This window comes from Lathyrus oleraceus, chromosome 3 (assembly GCF_024323335.1).
Source record: "Lathyrus oleraceus cultivar Zhongwan6 chromosome 3, CAAS_Psat_ZW6_1.0, whole genome shotgun sequence".
NCBI lineage: Eukaryota > Viridiplantae > Streptophyta > Magnoliopsida > Fabales > Fabaceae > Lathyrus > Lathyrus oleraceus.
The window spans coordinates 107142199-107167996 of NC_066581.1; the positions used below are offsets into that span (position 1 = coordinate 107142199).

Sequence of the window (25798 nt, forward strand, 5' to 3'; positions counted from 1 at the left end):
CCAGCCACCGGACTGGACCCTCCCTTTTGAGATTATGTGTGATGCATCTAATTATGCTATTGGGGATGTCCTTGCACAAAGGGTTGACAAGGCTGCCCATGTTGTTTACTATGCTTCTAGAACTTTAGATTTTGCACAGTCAAATTACACTACCACTGAAAAAGAACTGCTAGCTATTGTTTTTGCTCTTGATAAATTCAGATCATATTTTCTAGGTTCCAAGGTTGTTGTTTTTACTGACCATGCAGCATTAAAGTACTTGTAGAAGAAGCCGGGTGCAAAACCGAGATTGATTCGGTGGATGTTGTTGCTCCAAGAATTTAATGTAGAGATTAAAGACAAAAGTGGAGCTGAGAACTTAGTGGTTGACCACTTGAGCAGGATAGAGAGAGATGCAGATCCTTTTCCTATTCAGGATGACTTTCCTGATGAGCAGCTTTTTCTTTTGCATGGGATTACACCTTGGTTTGCTGACATTGTTAATTTTCTTGTTGATGGTATTTTTCCTACAGGTGCATCTAGATCACAGATTCACAAACTCAAGAGTGATGCCAAATATTATGTTTGGGATGATCCATATCTTTGGAAGTTTGGTAGTGATCAGGTAATTAGGAGATGTGTCCCCGGCCATGAGATTGAATCCATTTTGAAATTTTCTCATGCATCTCAAGTCGGCGGACACTTTGGTCCGTAAAGGACTACAAGAAAAATCCTTGATTCAGGTTTCTATTGGCCAACTGTTTTTAAGGATGCTTATGAGACTTACCGCACTTGTAAAGAGTGCCAGATAGCAGGTACAAACATCACTCGCAAGAGTGAAATGCCTCAGCAGCCTATGCTTTTCTGTGAGGTATTTGATGTATGGGGAATCGACTTCATGGGTCCCTTTTCTGTATCATTTGGTTTCCTTTACATTTTGCTTGTTGTTGATTATGTTTCAAAGTGAGTGAAAGCTATCCCCACTAGGACTAATGATTCTAGAGTTGTTGCAGATTTTGTCAGGTCTAATATCTTTTGCAGGTTTGGAATACCACGAGCTATCATAAGTGACCAAGGCACTCATTTCTGTAACCACACCATGGAAGCCTTACTCTGGAAGTATGGAGTTGTGCATAGAGTCTCTACTGCATATCATCCACAAACTAATGGGCAAGCTGAGATCTCAAACAGGGAGATCAAACAGGGAGATCAAATAGGTTTTAGAGAAAATGGTGCAGCCAAACAGGAAGGACTGGAGTCGTCGTCTAGAAGACGCACTTTGGGCCCAAAGAACAGCTTTCAAGACACCCATTGGGATGTCTCCTTATCGACTTGTTTTTGGTAAGGCATGTCATCTTCCTGTTGAGATAGAACACCGTGCTTATTGGGCAGTGAAAAGTTATAATTTGGAGATGCAACAAGCAGGTATTGAAAGAAAACTCCAATTACAACAACTGGAAGAGCTTAGACTAGAGGCTTATGAAAGCTCTAGGATTTATAAAGAGAAAACTAAGCACTTCCATGATAAAATGATTTCTAGGAAGGAATTTTTTGTGGGCCAACAGGTTTTACTGTTTAACTCCCGCCTTAAGCTTATGGCTGGGAAACTTCGATCCAAATGGATTGGCCCTTTTGTTATTACTAATGTTTTCCCTTATGGTGCAGTAGAAATAAAAAGTGCAGGTACTAACAAGACTTTCAAAGTCAATGGGCAGGGCTTGAAGCTATTCCATGAAATTTCAATGACTGAAGATGTCAGCATAGAGGAGCTTTCTTTGGAAGCACATAACTACCCTGCAACTTGATCAGGGAGTCTTTCTTTCCTTCTCTCTACTTTATTAGTAATGTATTTTCATTGAGGGCAATGCTTATTTTAAGTGTGGGGGAGGGAACTCATTTATTTCGTTTGTTTTCCTTATTTTTGTTTGTTTTCAGTCATAAAAAAATAAAAAATAAATGCATCTTCTTGAAAGTTTTAGGCTATAGACTGGCTAATTTGAGATTAGTTTGCGGAGACTTGGGAAAAATTCACAAGATCGGTATTGTCTTAACACCGTAAGTCTCCTGCATATGAAAATTGATTCGAATTCTTATTATGTTTTATCCTTAAATTCTCATTCTCTGACAGCTCTTGAGTAGTTTATTTCAGCAGTCAGCACCATCTCACACACACTCTACACAGGGAAGCCGATGAATATAAGTGAGTGTTCCAAAAAAGAAAAAAAAAGAGAAAGAAAAGGGAATGCACCTTCTGAGTTTGGTTCAGCGGTTTCTGGTGCTGAACTTGGTAGGGCGGATTACGGTCCGATCCCCCGCAACTACAACTGAGTAAGCAAAGGGTTATGCCACGTAAGTACTAGAATCCCGTGCAAAAAGGATCAGAGTCACTAACCGGTTGCCTTGCTATGGGTGTGTGGAGATAACGGGCTTAATATGATTGCACCTGAATGAAAAAGAGCAAAAAGAAGGATGAGTAAGTTAGGCTTTAACATAATAACATGATTCGAGTTGATTTGTGTATTCAGGATGTTTATGACTGCATAATTGTGGATTAGTGTTCCTACGATATCCTTAGTGTGCAAGATTAGTACCTATCGATGCAAACTTAACCGAAGAAGACTTGTAGCCTAGGATAAGTAACTAATGATGTGTTTGTGTCTTCTTTGTTTTATTTTAAATTTTGCTCGGAGTGCAAAAGTTCAAATGTGGGGGAATTTGATCAGTGCATTTTGATGCACATTCTTCTGTATTTATACTTATGCATTTCCATGTTTTAGTTTGGTTATTTTTCCCTTTTAATGTGTTTTTATAATTTATCTTATTTTTACACTTATTTGTTTTTCGCAGTTTATTTTCAGCATTAGCAGTCTGCACGAATAAATTCATAACTGGAGCTAGGAGTATCAGATCGAGGCATGGTACCAGTCGTTGGAAAGCTAAGAGAAAGAGTTACGACTTTCATGAAGAAGTCAGAAGTTAATTTGGATTGTAGCATGGTTGAAAAATCTGTTGAAGCCTTCAGCACTAGATTTATATTTTGTGTTGTGTTATTTAGTTTGGGCTTGGGTTATGTTTTGACCAAATTAGGTTTGTTCTATTTTTCCTATAACCTAAGCAGCCGAAAACAGCACAAGGTATCACTATTCACGAAAATTTGAAAGCTTGTACAAATTCCATGGAGAACTAATCCCTCTGATTCAATTTGCCGTAATTCAGGTTCCAAAACTTGAGATTATTATAATATTAATTTTAGTTTAATTCCTTTCAATGACATTTTGTGTTCTTGTATGCTTAATTCGATTGCATGAAATATATTGATTCAATTTGGTTGATTGTATGATCCTAACATAGGCACATCATGTTTTCTTAATTTGTTTTTGTGTCTGATCAATCATGTTTGCTTAATCCATGAAAACTTATCCCGTTTGCTTAATTCGGACAATAGGATCATACATCTCACAAACTTCATCGCGCTTGTCATTGAGTTTGTATCCAAATAGGAATAGACAATCCTCTTAGGGTATTAAAATTATATTAATCGATGATAGTAGGAACTGAATCGGTAGATTGAATTATTTCATAGTCACTTATTTTATAACAGCTTATTTCAAGAATTGCTTTTAATAATCACTTTCTCTTAATCGAACACCAAACCAAACAACCCCCTTCCCCCTTAATTCGGTTTATCTTTGGATAATAATAATCAAGAGTCCTTGTGAGAATGATATCCGAGTTAAAATTGTCGTCGTATTACGTTTTTGAAAAACACTCGTTTTGACCCGCGCGCAACAGCGGATCAGTTACATAGTGGTATCAGAGCAGGTTGGTATGTTTGGCCAGTTTTGGGGATGTAAATGATTCCCTAGTATGTGACATGTGTGTGTATAATATCGATGCATTGTTTCTTTTAATGCTTATTTGATGATGTGCAAAATGACTGGAAGAAATGATTGCGCTATTGCTGATGCTTTAGAGTCAGTGGCCTATGCACTACACGGACAGCAGAATCAGGAACGTGATGAGTTCCGTTGGTTGAGAAAATTTCAGAGGAACAATCCGCCAATGTTCAAGGGAAGGTACTATCCTAACGGTGCTCAGGCGGGCTCAAATATATCGAGAAGATCTTCCTAGTAATGGTTTATACTAAAGGACATAAGGTATTGGTTGGTACTCACATGTTGTCTAAGGAAGCTGAAGTATGGGTACTCGCCAGAGACTAGAAGTTATTGGTGTTGAGATCACTTAGGCGGTCTTTAGGGTACAATTCCTTGAGAAATACTTTCCTGAAGATGTGCGTACCAAGAAGGAGATTGAATTTATTGAGCTTAAATAAGGAAACATGACAGTTTCTGAGTATGCCGCCAAGTTTGAGGAGCTGGTGAAGTTTTCTTCTCATTACAATGGTGCAGCTGTGGAGGGATCCAAATGCATTAAGTTTGAGAACAGACTACGACCTGAGATTAAGCATGTATTGGCTACCAGGAGATTCGTAGGTTTCGTACTCTAGTGAACAAGTGTAGGATTTATGATGAGGACTGCAGGGTTCGTTCTGCTAATTACAAGAATGTTAGTGAAATGGGGGAAAGAATCATTTTAGGGGAAAACCATACAATGCTCTAACTTACAAAAGGAAGTAGAGGACTACAGATGAGAAAAAGCCAAGTGGGGGAGCGACTTCGCTTCTATTAAGTGTTTCAAGTGCGGAAAGTCGGGTCGTTGTGCTAATAAGTGCAAGAATAATGTTCTGATGTGCTTTAAGTGTGGTAAGACATGTCATTATGATGTGGGTTGTAGAAGCGATGGGCCGATTTGTTATAACGGGGGTGAGATGGGTCATATCAGTACCAACTGTCAGAAGCCGAAAAAAGCACAATTGGGAGGGAAAGCATTTGCCTTGTCTAGGGAAGATACTACTAGTGCTGACTGTTTGATTCGAGGTACATGTTTTATAAATGGTATCCCTTTGATTTCTATTATTGACACGGGTGTGACGCATTCGTTTGTTTTGCTTAATTGTGCTAAGTTAGGTTTGAAATTATCCTCTATGGATGGGAACATGATTGTTGATACCCCGACTCTAGGTCTAGTACTCACTTTGTGGGTTTGTTTGAATTGTCCACTTACTATCAATGGTAAGAGTTTTTGGTATGGATTTAATGTCTCTACCTCTCAGGAATCTTGACGTTATCCTTGGAATGAACTGGTTGGAGTTCAATCATGTCCATATCAACTGTTTTGCCAAGGTTGTGTCATTTCCAGAGTTTGATACTAGTGATGAGTTATTCGTATCAGCTAAGAAAGTGAATGAGTTCGTGAAGGAAGATGTTGCAATATTTATGATATTAGATTCTATGTAGGCGGAGACTAAAGCCGTGTTGGACGAACTACATGTGGTGAGCGATTTTCCAGAAGTGTTTCTAGATGATATTAGTAATTTTCCGTTAGAGCGTGAGGTGGAGTTTTCTATAGACTTAGTACATGGTACTAGTCCGGTGTCGATTGATCCTTATAGGATGTTTGCTTTAGAATTGGATGAATTGAAGAAGCGACTGGAAAATCTGCTTGAGAAGAAGTTTGTTCGTCTGAATGTTTCGTTGTGGGGTGCACTTGTGTTGTTAGTGAAGAAGAAGGACGGTAGTATGAGGCTATATGTGGACTACCGACAGCTGAATAAAGTGACTATCAAGAACAAATATCCACTTCCTAGGATTGATGATCTAATGGATCAGTTGATAAGTGCTTGTGTGTTTAGCATCCTCTCTCTCTCTCTCTCTCTCTCTCTCTCTCAAGGACATCTTTACATGCCCCATGGCCATGAAAATCGACTTTGTACTCTCTTCGAATTCAAGAAACTTCACTGATTTATCAAAAAACTTGATATGCACATGGTTGAACTCCAACCAATTCATTCCCAGAAGAATATCAAGTTGACTTAGAGACAACAAACCAAGTCAACTCAAAAATCTCGACCATAAATTGTCAAAGGACAATTCAAACACACCAACAAAGTAGTCATTGAACCATTAGTTGGAGTATGAATGACCATGCTACCACTCATAGCAGACACTTCCAAACTCAATCTTGACACACACTCAGCAAATATAAATGAATGTGTCACACTCATATTAATAATATTGATAAAGCACATACCTCGAATCAAGTTATAAGATGTAATAGTCTTTGCTCCACTCAAAGCAAAAACTTTCCCTCCAGAATGAGCTTTCTTAGGTTTCTCACACTAAGTACTAATATGACACCACTCTCCATAATTAAAGCAAGTCAGATTATTACTCCTATAGTCAGCAGCTCGGTGACCTGGCTTCCCACACTTGAAGTAATTCATAATTGTGCTCTTTCACTCAGGAGCACGATGCTCAAACTCTCCACATCTGAAAGATCTCATGATTTAGACACCCTACATGATCTATCAATTTCTAATTATTTTGATTAATTAGTTCCCACTCAACTAATTAATTAAACACAACTCCCCAAATTACTCCTCACCGGCCAAACCGCCAAAAATCACACAAAATAATTATTTAAATAATTTTATCACTTAAATCAAATAAATAATTAAATAAATAAATAAAAGTCTAATTAAGTCAGAGTGTTACATTTGAAGCATCTTTTAGCCGAAAAGGGGAGTGGCAAAGGTTTCTCTGTGAGGGCTTAGTGTCTTTGATCGTTACAAAGGGCAACAAGATTCCTTCATGAGGGCATGTTATATCGCCTCCAAATGCAGCAATGAACCTTCATAAGGATCTAGTGTTTGTGATCGTCTCAAAGGGCAACAAGGATCCCTCATAGGGATCCAACATTTTGATTGTCTGAAAGGACGACAAGGATCCCTCATAGACTCGAGCATAACACCTCCATCTAGTTGACGACATTTTGGAAGACCTCAATAGCAGGTTGGATGATACTATCCAAAGAATCTTTATATTCCTTCCTCACCGCTGCCAAGATATCCTCGTTGGTCTTCACCTTTTTCTTCTCCTTCTCCTTTTTCAAGGCACCTTCAACCTCATCCGCTTGAGATGCAAGTGTTATCTTGGCCGCTTCAGCTGTTGTTACCTAAAGAGTTTGTGCGTTTATGAGACAATTTACGCTAGATGAATACATATGAATCGATAGATAAGTTGACGATGAATGATAAATATTTGATTGATTAGTATAAAAATAATGATTAATCAATTAATTTTTCTCTCGCATATTAAAAGAAAGGTGAAATTTGTCTGTAAATGTGTATAATTAAAGTCTCTTTCATTTTATCTATTAAAATATTTTAGAAATTTTATCTATTAAAATATTTTATAAATTAAAAAGTCACATTTATTTTGTGTTACTCGCGTTATGAACTTTTTTATTATTAAAAATTGAGTTTAAATCAAACGTTAGTTGCGATTGGTGTTGGAGTTACTAGGGAGAACTATGGTTCACATTCAATCTCTCACAAGTACGATTGAGAAAGAATTAAAATCACTTGATATCAGAACTAACTCCTAAACTGAATTAATCGGTCAATAAACCGGATATCGGTGATAAAAACAAAAAAAAAACAAAAAAAAAGTTTAATAGTAGTAAAATACACCATGACACCATCAGAGTTCACTACGCCAAAAACTGGAATAGACAGCGCCCCTTAGAGGGCGCTTTATTACAAAAGTGCACTCTAAAGTGAAGAGAAAAAATAAGGAGCATACTACTAGAATAGACAGCGCACTTTAGAGGGCGCTTTTGTAACAAAGCGCACTCTAAAGTGAAGCGAAAAAATAATGAGGAAATGGAGGGACACCAATAGAGGACGCTTTATTGAAAGCGCCCTCTAAGGGTAACCTTAGAGGGCGCTTCTAAAAAAGCGCTCTCTAAGTCCATGTACATTTCCAGTTTATAAGGTGCTTTTGGAAAGCCTTAGAGAGCGCTTTTAGAAGCGCCCTCTTAGGCCCCCTTTAGAGGGCGCTTTTGTAACAAAGCGCCCTCTAAAGTGAAGCAAAAAAAAAAATAATGAGGAAATGGAGGGACAACAATAGAGGGCGCTTTAGTGAAAGCGCCCTCTAAGGTTACCCTTAGAGGGCGCTTTTGAAAAAGCGCTCTCTAAGTCCATGTACATTTCCAGTTTAGAAGGCGCTTTTGGAAAGCCTTAGAGAGCGCTTTCAGAAGCGCCCTCTTAGGCCCCCTTTAGAGGGCGCTTTTTTTACAAAAGCGCCCTCTAAGGTCCCCTTTAGTAAACATTAAAATTATAACATATACTGCATGTCTCTTTATTTTCCCTCTCTATAAGCTATTTCGTTTACGTAACTGGGTTTTCTCTCAACTGCGATTACTCTCTACTGCGATTACTCTCGTCCTCCGTTCGTTCTCCCTCCCTCACCGTCATCGCCGCCGTCGCCTTTTTCTGCTGCTGCGTTCACGTTCACTGAGTTATCCTCTTCCACCGTCACTGTTCACTTTCTTCTCCATCGTTACCGTCACCTTTAAGGTATTTCTCTTCTCCATCGTTACCGTTCACTTTCTTCATGTGTTTGATTAGGGCATTTTCTAAACTTAGTTTTTCATTTTGTGCATTATGTTGATTAATGTTGTTTAGGGCAAACTGAGTTTTTTATTTCTGATTGAAAACTGATATATTTGAAGTGTGTTTGAGCTTATGCTTGGAAGTTTGATGATTATGGATGCAAGTTTGTTCATGTTCCAAACACCATAAGTTTGCATTGGTCTTTTGCATGCAGTAGGTGTGTGTGAGTTTGTATTCAATAATGATAAAAAAAAAGAGTTTAGATTGTTGTAACATGAGAGAAATGGAAGGTATATGAATGTGTTGACGTATTGAATCATTGTCTTACTTGGGTCTTATTGAATCATTTCTATATTACAGATAAAATGGCTAACCAAGACGATACCCATGCCGCGAATGAATCACGTAATAATGTTGAAAAAGAAATCAAACGAGGATTGACTGTTATGAAGTCAATCATTCGTGCAAGAGACAAGGGTGTAAAATTTGAAGTACATTGGAGTGCTGAAGACCAACTAATTGAGCCTAACGGTTCAATGTTGGCAAGTTACATTGGTTTCCTTGTTCGACAATATATTCCGATTACATGTGATAATTGGAGAAGTCCGGACTTGAAGGTTGGCAAGGAAAAAATATGGTCAGAGATACAGGTACTTACCATATGTTGTTATATGTTTTTTTTGTTGACTATTTGTTAACCATATATTGTTATAATATTACTTTATAATAACACACTCCATTTGTATGTTTTTTAGAGATCCTTTCACATCGATGAAAGCCGGCAAAAATATTGTATTCAATTGGCCGGAAAAAGACTCCGAGGATTTCGATCCTTTTTGTGCAACGAATTTCTCAAGGATGAGGAAGGAAAATTTGTTGAAGGAGAACGGCCAATGAAGTATGTCGAGATTATTTCAGCCGATGAATGGGATAACTTTGTCGCCAAACGAAGAAACGAAAAATTTCATGTAATGTCTATTAATTATGGTATTATACAATTGTTAAGTTACTTGGTTCTAATATGCCTTAAACTTTTTTATCCAGGAAATAAGCGACAAAAATAGGAAAAGGGCATCAAAACCCGCGTATCCGTACAAAAAAGGGCGTACGGGTTATGCACGGTTACAACAAAGAATTGTGAGTATATTCAAATGCTATGAGCTTATACATTGTCACAATGTGTTATAATTGATGATCTTATAATCTAATTCAATGTGTAGCTAGCCGAGGAGAAAAGTGACGCAACATCTCTTCCGGAGCACGTATTATGGAAGGCTGCTCGGGTTGGGAAGGATGGGGCTGTCGTTGAAGCGGTCCAAAATGTTTATGACGAATGTGTAAGTATATGTAACATTATTTCTTTAATTATATCGAAAATTTTGTTAGACATATAATTCAATTTTAATCTCCTCTAATAATATTTCAGGAAACTTTATCCCAAACCGTACCTTCAACCGAGGTCCAGGATTGCAGGAGCGTACTTAGTCGAGTACTAAATGTTCCTGAGTATTCCGGTCATGTGAGGGGTAAGGGTTTTGGTGTGACTCCGTCGTCATTTTATAAAAAACCAAAAACAAAAAATCCTACCAACAAAGAGGTGATGGAGACCTTGGCGGAGTTAAGGGCACAAGTACTCCAACTGTAAATCGAGAATGCAAGGTATAGAGAGGAAAGGTGCGCCTCCGAGGCAAAAGATACTAGTGACCGAGCTAGTATCAATTATCAACCGAAATTTCCCGAGGTAATTATATATGTTATTATGAAATTAAAATAGCACTTTTTTACTTGACACATATACAAGTTAACAATAACATTTATTATTGGTTTAGGGCATTTCACCTTGTCAGTTGTATCTATCGTCACCAACTTATCGCATGGTTGGCAAGGGAAAAGTGCACAATACTTCGGGTGAATTACTTCACCATAATCCCCTCCCGGTGGGATTTATGAAAGTTTCGGTTGACCTCGTATTAGATACGGACGCCCGTCTACCATTACCTGACGTTGTTTCAGAGACAACGTTGATGCGAGATGCAGTCGGATCCTTTGTTGGTTGGCCGTCAGATCTAATTTTCCCTGATGTCGAGGTATATATGTTCTAAATGATTATGAATATTTAGTTTCACATTTCAATTCAGCTACAATTATGATATTTAATCAATTATATGGTAATGTTAGACTCCTACAAGACCCACACATAAAGTTGGTAAAGGGATTTCAAGACGCATTGAGTCGGTTGCATCTCAAAAAGAGGTACAAATATATATACCCATTGAATTATATACGCAACGATTCTGTTGCATCACAAAAAGTCATGATTTATTTTATATGAATTTTTAGGTTCCCGGTCGAGAGTTGAAAAGCGCTGCTAAGGATATTCCAACGACGTCCGGGACAAAATCTCAAATTATGATGCGTCTTGAGAAAATGGTGGAGGAGTCCGATATTATGCATGGGGCCATTCGTACTATAAATTTTGATGAAGGTGTTTTCGGAGCTGCTCATTTCGAAATAATTGGAAAGGAGGACTTCCAACAACTTTTTGAACACACCGAATTGGGCATCGATGTCATTCGTACATACATATGGTACTCCGATCAATCTATAATTTACTTAGTTGAACAATTTATTTACACATTTCAATGAGTAGTCTAATGTTTATTATGTTTCTATTTAAGGTATATGTATGTAACATTGATGCGGGGAACTGAATTGTGTAACCGTTTCAATTTTATTGCTGCTTCCCGTATCAATGCAACGTTAATAACGAATAATCCAACATCCGTAAAGAATGATCTAGTCGATATATTCATGGCGGCCGGCGATAATACTACACCCAGTTTGTATTTTTTACCGTTTAATTCTGGCAACGGGTTAGATTTTCTTTCTAATAATTTCATTCTAATCTATGTATATCTTTTACGTAGAAAATTTTCATTCATCTAAATTTTTGTTTTATTTTACAGTGGTCACTGGGTGTTGGTTGCTATGGATCTTTCGAGACTAATAGTGTATTATCTCGATTCTTTATCGGATGATTGGAGTAAATATCCGAATATGAAGAAGACGGTTGACGCGTAAGTGAAATTCCCCTAAATATTCGTGTGTATTTGTATATTTAATTATGTCTGTCAGATTGATCTCAATATACGTTTTTATTTTGTTAGGGCAATAATAAAATTTAGATTGAAAAAGAAATACCGCAATAGGAAGGACATTACCTGGATCAGAGTTCAGGTATATATTAAGTATCTTATTTTTGCTTATAATAGTGTTTGTTTTTTTGCTTATAATAGTGTTTGTAAGAAATTAACTATATATATATTGTTTGTTTTTCTGTGTAGTGTCCTCAGCAAAATAATTCGGTCGATTGCGGATTTTTTGTATTGAGATTTATGAGAGACATCATTGCGTTGAATCGTATAGACATCCCAAAAATGGTATGGAATAATAACTTAGGGTTTATTTTAATATTATCGAATATTTCATCTAATTTGTTACTAAATCATGAATATGTTTTATTCTCTTAATTGTAGTACTTTGAGGAATACAAAACTTACTCAAGAGCAAATTTGGATGAAATCAAGGATGAATTGTGTCAATTCATTGTTGATCAAAGAATCATATAGCTAGGTTGTATATTGTTGTACATATATGTATGGAATGTTGTTGTTGTATGCTGTTGTTGTATATATGTTGTATATTGTTGTTGTAACTTTACTAAATCATGAATATGTTGTTGTATATTGTTGATCAAAGAATCATATATTAATGTTGTATATATGGAGGATTAATGTTGTATATAAATGGATTCATGTTGTATATATCAATGGATTAATGGTGTATAACATTGGATTAAAGGATGAAATCAATATGAATTTTACACTTTTGCAGCATGCGAATAGGTTACCAATTAAATATCCACTGTTTTTCAAACAAATTTTTTTAAAATAACTAACACTTTAGAGGGCGCTTTGTCCAGAAAGCGCCCTCTAAACACTTTACATTGACAACTTTAGAGGGCGCTTTTTCCTGAAAGCGCCCTCTAAACACTTTACATTGACAACTTTAGAGGGCGCTTTTTCCTGAAAGCGCCCTCTAAACACTTTACATTGACAACTTTAGAGGGCGCTTATTCCTGAAAACGCCCTCTAAACACTTTACATTGACAACTTTAGAGGACGCTTTTTCCTAAAAGCGCCCTTTAAACACTTTACATTGACAACTTTAGAGGGCGCTTTTTCCAGAAAGCGCCCTCTAAGGTGTCCCTTTATGGACCACTCCATAGGGCGCTTTTTTCTGAAAGCGCACTATAATGTGGCCACTTTAGACAGCGCTTTCTCCAGAAAAACAAAGCGCTGTCTTTACCTATGCCAGCGCCACTTTAGAGGGCGCTTAAAAGCGCTGTTATAGGCCAAAATAAGCGCCCTCTTTTCCCTTATTTGGCGTAGTGGTTGCATGTCGTAGACTCCAATGGTGGAGTGATGAATTCTAAATTATAATAGATTTCAAATATTATTTCTCAAAAATGACATACAATTCAATAATTATCTGAAAGAACACTCCAATTAAAACGTAAACTAACCAACATTAATTCATATAATTATTGTTAGGAAATTTAATTTAATTCCCAAAGCATATTTCACACTTTACACGCAGTATTAGAGGATAAGCTTGTGAGCCAAACAGAATCACTAACAACAGATTCATCATTATCATTCTTATGCCAAGTCCAACGTGCATGTGATCCATTAACCACCTCAAACAACCCATGTCCAAAGCTAGCCTCTCTGAACAATGATATATCTGGCTTAGGATCTTGGTACCTGTTTGTTATAACACATATCACACAATTGTTAATCAAATCATGACTTATAATATTACAATTCCTTTGATAATGTTGATTAATAGTTCAAATGCTTAGAAATATTACTTTGTGGCTAGTCCTTCACGATTGCCACCATCCCCAATAGTAATATGCACTGGACCACAGTTGTCACTTTTATCCTTATAAACTCGAGTCTAAAAACAAAAATGTTAAATTTATAATAAAGATAGAAATAGAAGACAAACGAGAACTAAGTATAAAAATACTTACAAAGCGTTCGTAAGCATGAACATGTCCGGTAAAAACAATATCAACCCGAGCATTATAGAGCAAATCTTCCATAGAAGTCTTCATGTTAACAGATTCACCTTCACCCTGATGAGCTTCATTGGTATTATACCATGGAGCATGAACCAACACCACTACCCAAGGAGTTTTCTCTCTATTTATCTTCTGTAAATCCCCTTGAAGCCATTTATATTGCGAAGAGCCTTGGTCGAAATCGGTGTAAGATCCCAACATTATGACATGAACACCGGACACATCGAAAGAGTAGTAAAGGTTAGAGTCTGATCCACTCTCTTCAAACGGCATTTTCCATCTTGCATTGTATGCTGTGAATGGTGTTCTGTGGATGATTGGAATTTTCTCGACTTCGTGGTTACCTTGAGTGACCATCCATGGACGTTGGCTTGCTAATGGTTCAACCAAACGACCAAAAGAGTCCCATAGAGGTTGTATAAAATCAGCATAGGATAAGTCACCTGGTAATAACAACATGTCGTAATTTGATTTACTTATATGGTCCAGTGTTGATTTAGTGTCCTCTGTCTGTCCAAGATCACCTACAAATAAAAACATTAGTTAAAAATTATTACCACTTAGATAGTAATGTAACTGAATTAGAAATATAGAACACAAGACATACCAATTACTGCGAATTTGATTGGAAGTTGATTAGGTGTAGTCTTGAAATTGTATGTTTTAGGGGAGTCACCTAACTTGTAGGAGTAGACTGTGTTGGGGTTGAGGGGACCAATTACAACGTTGTGAATTTCACCAGATTGATAACCAGTATAATGGTAAGAAGAGGTAGTTCCGGTGGCAGAAGATGCATCTGCGGAAGGAGATGGACCATACTTCACTGTTGCAGGAGTTGGATCGTCTGTAATCCAAGATATTCCCATCTTGTTTTGGCCTACTTGATATATATGTACCTACAAAGCCCACATAGTCTCCTCATTACACTTCTCAAACTCTTTGCTTTATAAATAATATCGGATATGCAATCAAGGTAGTCGAGCACCAAATCTTAAATAGGATCAAACGACTAGTGTAAGATCGTAAAACTATGATATAGAATACTTAAAAGATCTTATTAAAGAACAAAGTAGTAATTTAACATATATATATATATATATATATATATATATATATATATATATATATATATATATATATATATATATATATATATATATATATATATATATATATATATATATATATATATATATATATATATAAAACATAAATCTAACTAACAAGTTTAATCATTATTATGTAATTCTCCTAAAAATTATATAAAAGTCAACATCAAAACATAAGAGCTATTCAAAGAACCTATTTTAATACTTTAAATGGATCCTATTAAATTTTTATATTATTTCACATTTTTTAATTATTTAAACAACTCATCTATATTTTTTAAATATTCATACAACTCATTGAAAACACTACAATAGGTCCACAAAATAGTACAATACACTCTACATTTATTAATATATATATATATATATATATATATATATATATATATATATATATATATATATATATATATATATTTTTTTCTAATCTAATTTATGCGAAAGAAACGTCTCTTGAGAATGGCTAAAAACTGTCAATATTAATGCCCTAAAATTATAAGATCTTAAGACCCAGCATACGATCTTGACCACAAAAATGTATTTTTCTAGGATCATAACTCTGAAAGACAACTTCAACACGTAAGATCCTAAGACCTTAAGACCCAACACTCGAATGTGACTACATTAACTACATTCAAATTATTTATTTTTTAAAATTATTATCAAGATTGACGTGTCAATGTTAATATCCAATTGTCAAAATCAATATGATGTCTAGTGTCAATATCGTGTGCGTAGCAATATGGTATTTAATGGTGGTATCGTGTAATGTCTAATGTCGATATTGTGTTCTAAAAATAAAATAAAAAAGGTATATTAAATTTATCAAAGAAAAATATTTTTCAACTATATATAAAATATCAGATTTGTATTGTCAACCTCCTTACTTTTTCTTTTATCATTCATTTTAGGAAAAATAAATAAAAATTTGTTACATTTTTACAAATTGAAACTCAACTTTATTCGTATTTAGTATAAATGTATAAAGCAATATCATCAATAGTATAAAGGTACAATACATCTTAACAAATAAATTCAATTAAAATATTTTCCTTTATTTTATATAAGAATTCTTTACTTTCAATTCAATATTAAAAAAAAAATTGTTATAACAACTTTTGCAACAAAAAAAAAAACTAGTAAACTATCTGGGAAAACCCTCGTGTGTCCCACTTCGTAATCCTAACCGCAAATGATTTCTATGTTGTTTTCAGTTTTGGTGATTGAAAATTTAAAACATGAAAACAATTGAACGTTATTTTGTCGTCATATGAGTAACTAACTACTCAAGCATTTAATGATTTCGATCAAAATTGAAAGCAGAAACATGAAGTAACAGTGTAATACCTGTTGTGGCGCAGAATCATCTTCATCGTGAGGGACAAATACGGTTTTACGAGCAGGTGGACGGTCGTAGCAATGAACAGCGTCAAAACCTAAGCATATTCCGATGATAAGAACCAAAACCAATAGATTTCGATTTGAAAAATGGTTTCGCATTTTGTTTTTGATATATATATATATATGAACAAATGTGTGTAATGTTTTGTTTGAATGAAGAAGACGAGAGCAGCACTATTATTTATAGTACCCTAATGAAATCTTGAAAATGAATTTTACCCCATCTTTGGATTCTTCCCTATATATAAATATGGCATACATGTTATATTTCCTATGTTACTATGTACTTTTAGAAAATAGTTTTTTTTTTATAAAATATCATATAGAGTTTGATTTACATTCAATGTATTGTCAAAGGTTTTAATGTTTGGCTATAGAAGTAGACTACAATTATTAAAATAACATGATTGTAAATGTCTATAAATAAAATATCCTATTCTGTTTGTAAACTAAAATTAAAAAATAAGAGTACAAGATAAGATAAGAATGTGACTAGATAAAGATAAAATATGATATTAATATAACAGATAATATTTTACTATGTATTTGATAGACATAAGAAATATAATTTTATTATTTTATTATTTTATTTATTAGATATGCAATTTTCAGTGACATAATAAAATAAATATTAAATTTAAATATAAAATTACTCTTTTAAATTAAATGTATATTTGAAATAAAATTTAAATTTAATAAATAAAATCAAAATATTAAAAAATTTAAAAAAATAATACAATAAATTTTAATAACTTTTATCAAAATTATTGATACTACTAAATAACTAGTTTTATTTATTTTTAATTATGAATAATAAATAATTCTATTATGTATGTTAGATGTGTCATATAAAAAAATAATGTATATACGTCATCCACTAGTTCCTCAGTTTGATCCAATCGTTTTGTTTTGATTACAACACGCCACTCGCTTACGTGACACAATTTAAGGATAAGAAACGTAATAAGTTTGCCTAATAATATGTAACATTATGAAAGGGTCATACTCTTTGTACCTTCTGTCCATTTGAATCTCAACCGTATTATATTTATTATCTATTTTTGTGCCTCTGTAAGATGGATCATACCAATTACAATAAAAGAAGACAACTTTATTTTCCAAATCCAAGTAATTGTATACCAACTCGTAGATATGTGTAAAAACGCCATAGAAGTTGTATTCACCATCATCTGTAACTCCTTTTACAAATACACCACTATTTATAAAAAAAAAATTCTCTTCGGTCCATGTCTCAGTGTGAAATTTATATTCGTTCACAAAGTATGTGTGTCATTCATTTGCGCTTTGAACAGGGCCTTCAGACAAGTTTCTTAAATGAAGTATTTCTTGAGTCGGTGCAATAATGCATGACAATTTATCCTTGAACCATGTTGAAAAATACACATGAATGTGACCGATACTTGCTTGTTCACTGGTACTATGAAAATAGGAGGTGTTAAATGCCCCGTAAAGAAACACACCATAAATTTGAATGTAATAAGTTTTATATTCACAATGTAAAGATAATTAGGTAGTTGGGGTATACTTACTCAAGATATGGTTTAATTTCATCGCAGTTGATCAAGACACGAACATGCGCAGATTACATTACTTTTTGGGTCAACCAATGCACATTCTTCTTTCCAGAGGGACGACCTGGAAGACCGAAGACTGATAAGGTAAATTGACTTCTTTCGTTAATATTTATTACATTCCTTATGATTCTTGGAGTTATCATCAAGTGATTGAAATAATGGCTGCAAAAATGTGATGTTTCCCAATGCAAGTAATGTCCATATATTGATCCTTCAACTTTAGCTTTATTTTTCACCGATCGCTTTGAATCGCCCATGAACCTTTCAAATGGATACATCCATCTATATTGGACAGATCCGCCAAGATAAGCTTCATATGCAAGATGTAGAGGTAGATGTTCTATATAGTTGAAAAAACCATGCAAAAATACTTATTCCAACTTAGAGAGAATGAATGGAGTATTTTGGTCCAACTTAATGATGTTGTTCACTCTTAAAGGTGATGAATAAATATCTCTAAAAAAATGACTAATTTCAGTTAGTGGATTAAGCACATGTTTGGATAGTGTCCGAGTGCAATTGGAAGCAAATGTTCCATGAAAACATAGCAATCATGATTTTTCATTCCATGCAACTTCCTAGACTTTTGATCGGCACACCTTACTAAGTTTGAAGCATAACCATGGGGTATTCTCAATTTATTTAACCATTGACAAATTGCTTTAAATAACATGATTGTAAATGTTTATAAATAAAATATCATATTCTATTTATAAAATTAAATTTAAAAAATAAGAGTCCAAGATAAGAATCTGACTAGATAAAGATAAAATATGATATTAATATAGGAGAATAATATTTTACTATCTATTTGATAGACATAATAAATATAATATTATTATTTTATTATTTTATTTATTGGATATGCATTCTTCAGTGACATAATAAAATAAATATTAGAGTTAAATTATAAAATTACTCTTTTAAATTAAATGTATACTTGAAATAAAATCAAAATATTAGAAAATTTAAAAAAAAAACAATACAATAAATTTAAATAACTTTTATAAAAGTCATTGGTACTACTAAATAATTAGTTTTTTTTTGAAATTATGGATAAATAAATAATTCTATTATGTATGTTAGATGTGCCATATATATATATATATATATATATATATATATATATATATATATATATATATATATATATATATATATATATATATATATATATATATATATATATATATATATATATATATATATATATATATATATATATATATATATGCATTTTTGGTCCCCTTAGTTTGAGTGTTTTAAACAATAGGTCCCCCTATTACAAAATCTGCGATTTTGGCCCCTTAAATTTGATTGTGTTTCAATTTGCATGATCCCGTATCCAATTTTGATTATGTGTTAATTCATTAATGACGTGGCAGGTACTATTTGGATACATATCAACATTTTCAAATATTTTAATCCCCACCTGAATATTTTAATATAGAAAATATTAAAAAAACATTTTGGAAATTGAGAAAACAAATTATAAATTAATGAAATAGGAAATAAATTATTCCTCGTTCATTGCCTTGTTCTTTAGAAATTGAAACCCTAATCCCCTTTTGGCAACCCCTAATATCCAAATTATCTCCATCGTTTCTTGTGTGTGTTTTGTATACACCGTGAAATTCGTGCAATTTGTTACGAAGATGAAGAAGTTTGGAAGTCAAAAGGAGAGGGTCAAATATTGTGTAAGGTATGTATTATTTTCCTTGTGGTCCCCTTAGTTTAGTATTGCTAAAGTATTGTTATGGTCCTTGAGGTCCCTGGTGTTAGTTTATGTTTGTTTGATTTAATTTTTGTTAGTTTTTTTGTAAGCCTGCTATGAGTAATAAGATTAGGTTGAGAATACATCATAGGGGTAAATTAATTGAGATGCCTGTAAAATGGTATGTAAATGGGGAAGTTACTTATATGAACTAGAGTTGGGATGTTGATTATATGTCTTACATGGAGTTAGAAGATATGATTAAGAGTGAGGGTTATGTAAATATGAAGTGTTTGTGGTATTGGCACCCTGCATATATCTTTTCTCGTGGTCTTAGACCCTTGAACAATGATTAGGATGTACTGCAATTTTCAAAATATGTTGTAGGCTATGATGTAATAGATGTGTATGTGGAGAATAGTGTGGGGATTCCTCAGATTATTGATGATAGTGAACTAGCTACTAAATTAGATGCTAAAGATTATGTATAATGCATTAGGTTTAAAAGTGTAGATGTTACTGAGGAAGTCACTATTGCTGAAGAAGTCACTATTGATCCTAATGGTGTTGCTGAAGAAGGAAATATTGATCCTAATGGTGTTGCTGAAGATGGTGTCACTACTGATCCTAATGGTGTTGCTGAAGAAGAAAATACTAATCATAATGGTGTTGCTGAAGATGATGTCACTACTGATCCTAATGGTGTTGCTGAAGAAGAAAATATTGATCCTAATGGTGTTGCTGAAAATGATGTCACTACTGGCCTAATGGTGTTGCTGAAGAAGGAACTATTGATCCTAATGGTGTTGTTGAAGATGATGTTACTATTGATCCTAATGTTGTTGCTGAAGAAGGAACTACTGATATTAATGAGGATTATGTTGCAAGTGAGGGTAGTTTTGAGGATAATGAATATCAATTTAGTGAAGAATCTGAGGAGGGTGAGATGAATTGGAATAAGGTATATCCCCAAGAGACTTTAGGTGAGGCTTCTAGCTTCCAAAACAAGAAAGATCGGGTTAATATGGTTCATGGTGAGAGTGAGGATTCACACCATCCATATACATCACAAGAGAGTGATGATGAGGATGAAGGCGTGAAGTACCCTACCTATAAGTCTGGTCAGGAATGAAGTTTCAGTTAGGGATGATGTTTACTAACAAAGAAATGATAAGGGATGTTGTCAAGGACTATGCCATGGAGAATAAAAAGAATGTATTTATTAAAAAGAATGATTCCAAAAAGGATTGTGGTTAAATGCACTAATGGTTATAAGTTCTACATGAGATTTAGCAAGAGGATTGGCTAACAGTTTTGGCAAGTTATGACTTTAATTGAAGACCATACATGACATAGGACTGCTGACAACAGGAGTGCAAAGATAAAGTGGCTTGCCAACAAGTTTACAAGCATACTTAGACATAATCCTTCTATGAATCCATCAGGTCTCAGAGCTGAAGTTGTTGAGAGATGGGGAGTGAAACTATCACATGATCAGGCATACGTGGCAAAGAGGAAAGCAATGAAGTTAGTTCAAGGGGCTGGTATTAAGCAATTCACTCATTTGAGAAGTTATGGACAAGAGTTATTGAAATTAAATCCTAATAGTACTGTTTTAATATAATGTGCTGATAGTAATGGAAACCATGTGTTTGGAAGAATTTAGGTATGTTTAAAGGCTTGCAAGGCAGGGTTTGCAAAGACATGCAGACCTCTTATTGGGTTGGATGCATGTTTCTTAAAAGGGCAATATGGTGGACAATTAATGGCAGCAGTATGGAGGGATGGCAATAACCAAAATTTTCTAATTGCATATGTTGTAGTTAAAGTGAAACAAAGGATTCATGGAAATGGTTTTTAGACCTTCTTATGCATGATTTGGAAGGATACAGTCAGAGGTCCTATGCATTTATATTAGATCAGCAAAAGGTAAAGCACTTATACATATACTTATGCATTTACTTGTTTACATATTATGCATTTAGATGTTTACATATTATCCGTATTATGCATGTGACAGGGACTAGTTCCAGTTGTTCAAGGCATCAGTGCCAATGTGGAGTCCATATTATGTGTGAAACATTTATATGGAAATTGGAAGAAGAAACACCCTGGATTGGAATTAAAGGAAGTGTTGTGGGCAGCTGCTAGGGAAACAACAGTTCCATCCTGGGAAAGGGCAATATTGAGGATGAAGGCAATGAAAGAGGATACATGGGAAGATATGTTAGATGTTCCACCAAGAGGATGATAAGTTAGAAGGAGTTGTTACATGGCTACACTGGATCCATATGTCCTAGAATTCAGTTGGTTATTGAGAAGAATAAGAAGCAAGCACAAGGGTGGAGTCCCACATGGCATGGTGATGATAACCTATCAATATTTGGTGTCACCAATGGCATTGAAACTTACTGTGTTGATCTGAAAAAGGAAGCTTGCTCATGCAGAAAGTGTGACTTGTCTGGTATACCTTGTTGTCATGTAATTGCATGCATATGGAACATCAAGAAACAACTTGAGGATTATGTTACTGCATGCTATAGGTTTGTTTTGTTTATGTATACTTGTTCTGTTTTGTTTTTCTATACTTGGTCTGTTTTGTTTATGGACATTTGTTTTATTTTGTTTAGGAAATCTACATTTATGGACACTTACTCAAACATTGTGTATTCAACCAACGAACCACAATTGTGGCTTGTAGATGATCTGAATATAATGGCACCACCAGTGATGAGGAGAGTCATGGGCAGGCAAAAAAAACAAAGGAACAAGATGAATGATGAACCTAGAAACCCCCACATACTACCAAGTAGGTTTTTAACTGTCAAATGTGCAAAATGTGGTGCTATGGGACATAATAAGAGGAGCTGTAAAGGAAAAAGGGCAGCTGACAGAGCAATTCCAAAAGGTGGTAATAAGTCAAAGAAGACTAAGAAAGTGAAAGGTGGAAAGTGAACAAAAAAGTCCAAAGAAAAGCAAAGAGAAATTGCACAAAGTTCACAAGCTCCTCAACCTACTCAAGAATAGTTTCATTAAGACTTAAGTAATTTATGACTTATTTTGGTTGTATTGTATGACTTAACTAGTTTATGACTTAAGTAGTTTCACTTTGACTCAAGTACTGTCTTGGGTTTTATTTTGGATGTTCATATATTAATGTTCAAACAAGGTCATGTTAAGTATATTGGTTGTATATTAATATTCATTTTGACAGTATTTTGAGTTCAAATTATATCAGTTATATATATATATATACATATATATATATATATATATATATATATATATATATATATATATATATATATATATATATATATATTGGTTATATTAATGTTCATTTTGACAGTATTTTCAATATATGAGACAACATAATAAGTACTTTATAACATTATCCTCAGTACTTTATAATAGTATAACATGACATAACATTATATCAGACAACATTATCAGTACTTTATAACATGCATATCCTCATAATAACATAACAACATAACCATTGTATCAGACTATATTAGAACATAATCAGTACTTTCATTCAAATTCTATTACAATATTATATCAGACAGCATAACAACATAATCTAAAACCTAATTAACCTACAACCTGTTTCATCAATGTTGTCCCAACAAATGCAAACAATATAACAAACAATAATATCCAATTAATCTTCAATTGTTTCTTCAACTGTTTCTTCAACATTTTCACTTTCATCTTCAATTCTTCCTCTTTTACTTTGTAAGATTTAATTGTCGCCTTCTCTTTATTTATGTTCTTTAATAATGCAGAGATTAACTCTTTTGCCCTAGGATTTATCTCCTCATCCAACCAAACAAAGTGACTACATTTCTTGAAACCTTGAACCTATAAGCATCATTAGAGATGAAGTTGTAAACATCAACATACCAGACTATTAACATTGAATCTGTAAACATCAATGGAGATCCTTATACATACCTTATACATCTCACATCCATATAAATGACGACTTGGGTTAGCATCTATCCATGTTGTCATCAATTGAGCATCCAAACCACACTTGTATACATACCTAGAACGACTTGAAGAACTACTTTCATGCCTGAAATCGGATTGTAGCGACATCATCCACATAAATGGCGAACTGGGCACACGTTGAAGAGAAATGTTTCTGCAGGAAAACGATGAAGGAGATGAAGGAAATCTGAGGTTGGAGAAAAACGATGAAGGAAAGGTTGCAAAAATCTGGGCACACGAGAGGATGAATTTATTTCCTATTTTAGTCATTTATAATTTTTTTTTCAATTTTCAAAATGTTTTTAAATATTTTCTACATTAAAATATCCAGGTGGAAATTAAAATATTTGAAAATACTGACATGTATTCAAATAGTACCTGCCATGTCATTAATGAATTGACACATAATAAAAATTGGATGGGGGGTCATGTAAATCCAAAAGCAATCAAATTTAAGGGATCAAAATCACAGGTTTTGTAATAGGGGGACCAATTGTTTAACATACCAAACTACGGTGACCAAAAGTGCATTTAAGCTATATATATATGTATATATATATATATATATATATATATATATATATATATATATATATATATATATATATATATATATATATATATATATATATATATATACATTATTGGGCTTCAATAGATGACCGCTTACATAAAAGTGTGGAAGGTCGGTGCATGGGTGAGTGACGAGTTATTCAATGAAGCTGCCATCAATCGAAAATGAGCCATGAAGCCACTCGGATCTTAGTAACAATCCACCCGGACTCTTTCCACTAGTCTAGTAGACATGCAAGATGATGTGTTTAGTTACAACAGAATAAAAGAATGGGTCAAAGGAGGAATAAACCTTTCATCTCCATGATCTTGTAGTGGGGTAACTTCCCTTAATCCTATGTCCAAAAGCCTTTATAAATACTTCATCCTTTTGGGATGAGTAAAGACAAATCATTGTACCCTTAGCAAACATGATCTCACACCACCGTAAGCAAGCCCTAACCACCCTTACCTACAAAGGCCTTTGAATATCTCACACTCGTGTAAGAATACCATGCACGCATGTACTTTTTGACAATTAAAGTGACCTCCATTATGGGTCTGATAAAACTAACACAAGTCGCAAACTCAAGCAACCACCGGTAGGAAAGACAATGATCATAAGTAGAATTTGTTAATCTTTCCTAAGGAGATGAAATGAAGACACCAGTGAATGAATGATCATTCATGTTTGGAGAAATACTTCGCCAACCTTCCCTTTCTTCTTCGTAGTATATTCAAATGGATGCGACAATGACATGTTCAAGTTGAGGCGATGATAACAATTATGGAACAAAGATAAGCCAAACCCTTTCTGTTTTCACTAACTAATTTTCTTATGTTGTATCATCTTTTTTATTTCACTCTTAATACATTAGGGATTATACCAACGACATAAAATGAAGATAATATGGTGTTTCTATGAAGATTGTTAGAAGGAATCTGACGCCAACGTCCTTGAGTTTAAAACTAGGATTTCTAGAGCTAGGGCGCCCTCACGCCTTTGGACGTGATGTGACAGTGATGGAAAAGAAGAAGAATGATTAGAACTTGACGAGTTAATTTGGTGTGCTAATCTGATGAATTGACTCTTTTAACCGACGCCACTATAACTTAAGTCGACGACGTCTCCAAAATGCATTTAGGTGAAAGCAGCATAACCCAAAAACGAAAACCGATGCAGATGAATCTAGGGTTTATTTTGCATCACCATATTTCTTTTATCTCATCTAACAAGAGTTGGTTTTCAAGAATTACTAGCATAATTTTTATGTAATTCCTAATTTTGAGATGCATTGAACTGCTTTAAAGTAAGCAAGAAGTCGTGTTTGCACAGAGCTACACTAGCATGAACCCTAATTAGCATTATCGCACTTAATGACATCTATGAAGAGGCTTAATCTTAATTCCCATCGTTGCACTTCAAATTTCAAGGTATGATTTGGAGATACAAATATTGAGAAGAAAGTAATATACTTAATATGTAAGTTGGGAGTTATTATGTGTTGAGAATATTTTTGGTTACTTTGCCCCACAAATAACTTTGTTATGCGGATAGCATAACTTTTATTTTGTTGCTCATCTAGTATGAGATTTTGAGGTGTTTATAAAAGGTAAAAGCAAGCAAGATATCATTATTTTCACATAAAAAATGAAATGTTTGTAGCATTTATACTAACACTACAAGAAAATAAATGTTTAACTAGAAAAAAATATAGTTGTGGATTAACTACGCCTCATGGCGTAGCATAAATTGGGTGTCTAATTACCTAGGCAACCGTTTCAAAA

The 25798-nt window shown here is 34.1% G+C and overlaps 3 protein-coding genes across 3 annotated transcripts; 2 read left to right on the forward strand and 1 right to left on the reverse strand.

Annotated features, from left to right (window-relative positions):
• Nucleotides 1–3912: 3912 nt before the first annotated feature.
• Nucleotides 3913–5840, forward strand: LOC127129930 (uncharacterized). Its single transcript, XM_051059031.1, has 4 exons — nt 3913–4055; nt 4774–4916; nt 5007–5080; nt 5337–5840. Exons 1-4 carry the CDS (start codon nt 3913–3915, stop codon nt 5838–5840), a joined length of 864 nt encoding a protein of 287 aa, XP_050914988.1.
• A 7222-nt stretch (nt 5841–13062) lies between these two features.
• Nucleotides 13063–16429, reverse strand: LOC127128966 (probable purple acid phosphatase 20). The gene is made up of 5 exons (XM_051058311.1): nt 16100–16429; nt 14251–14539; nt 13593–14167; nt 13428–13516; nt 13063–13320 (listed from the first exon to the last, which is right to left on the reverse strand). The coding sequence occupies exons 1-5, from the start codon at nt 16250–16252 to the stop codon at nt 13137–13139; spliced, it is 1290 nt and encodes a 429-aa protein (XP_050914268.1). The 5' UTR covers nt 16253–16429; the 3' UTR covers nt 13063–13136.
• A 4465-nt stretch (nt 16430–20894) lies between these two features.
• Nucleotides 20895–22417, forward strand: LOC127129931 (uncharacterized). The gene is made up of 6 exons (XM_051059032.1): nt 20895–21006; nt 21098–21128; nt 21292–21391; nt 21483–21688; nt 21763–22005; nt 22093–22417. Exons 1-6 carry the CDS (start codon nt 20895–20897, stop codon nt 22415–22417), a joined length of 1017 nt encoding a protein of 338 aa, XP_050914989.1.
• The last annotated feature ends 3381 nt before the right edge of the window (nt 22418–25798 follow it).

What these genes read in the sequence shown, in the direction of transcription:
- LOC127129930 (XM_051059031.1), top strand. Translation starts at nt 3,913, where the DNA reads ATGACTGGAAGAAATGATTGCGCTATTGCTGATGCTTTAGAGTCAGTG. An exon ending in TGCTGACTGTTTGATTCGAG is followed by an intron (nt 4,917 to 5,006) that starts GTACATGTTTTA and finishes GTGCTAAGTTAG; the next exon opens with GTTTGAAATTATCCTCTATG. An exon ending in GTCTAGTACTCACTTTGTGG is followed by an intron (nt 5,081 to 5,336) that starts GTTTGTTTGAAT and finishes GATTCTATGTAG; the next exon opens with GCGGAGACTAAAGCCGTGTT.
- LOC127128966 (XM_051058311.1), bottom strand. Translation starts at nt 16,252, where the DNA reads ATGCGAAACCATTTTTCAAATCGAAATCTATTGGTTTTGGTTCTTATC. An exon ending in ATGATTCTGCGCCACAACAG is followed by an intron (nt 14,540 to 16,099) that starts GTATTACACTGT and finishes TGGGCTTTGTAG; the next exon opens with GTACATATATATCAAGTAGG. An exon ending in CGTGAAGGACTAGCCACAAA is followed by an intron (nt 13,321 to 13,427) that starts GTAATATTTCTA and finishes TATAACAAACAG; the next exon opens with GTACCAAGATCCTAAGCCAG.
- LOC127129931 (XM_051059032.1), top strand. Translation starts at nt 20,895, where the DNA reads ATGAATCCATCAGGTCTCAGAGCTGAAGTTGTTGAGAGATGGGGAGTG. An exon ending in GAAGTTAGTTCAAGGGGCTG is followed by an intron (nt 21,007 to 21,097) that starts GTATTAAGCAAT and finishes ATGTGCTGATAG; the next exon opens with TAATGGAAACCATGTGTTTG. An exon ending in TATGTTACTGCATGCTATAG is followed by an intron (nt 22,006 to 22,092) that starts GTTTGTTTTGTT and finishes TATTTTGTTTAG; the next exon opens with GAAATCTACATTTATGGACA.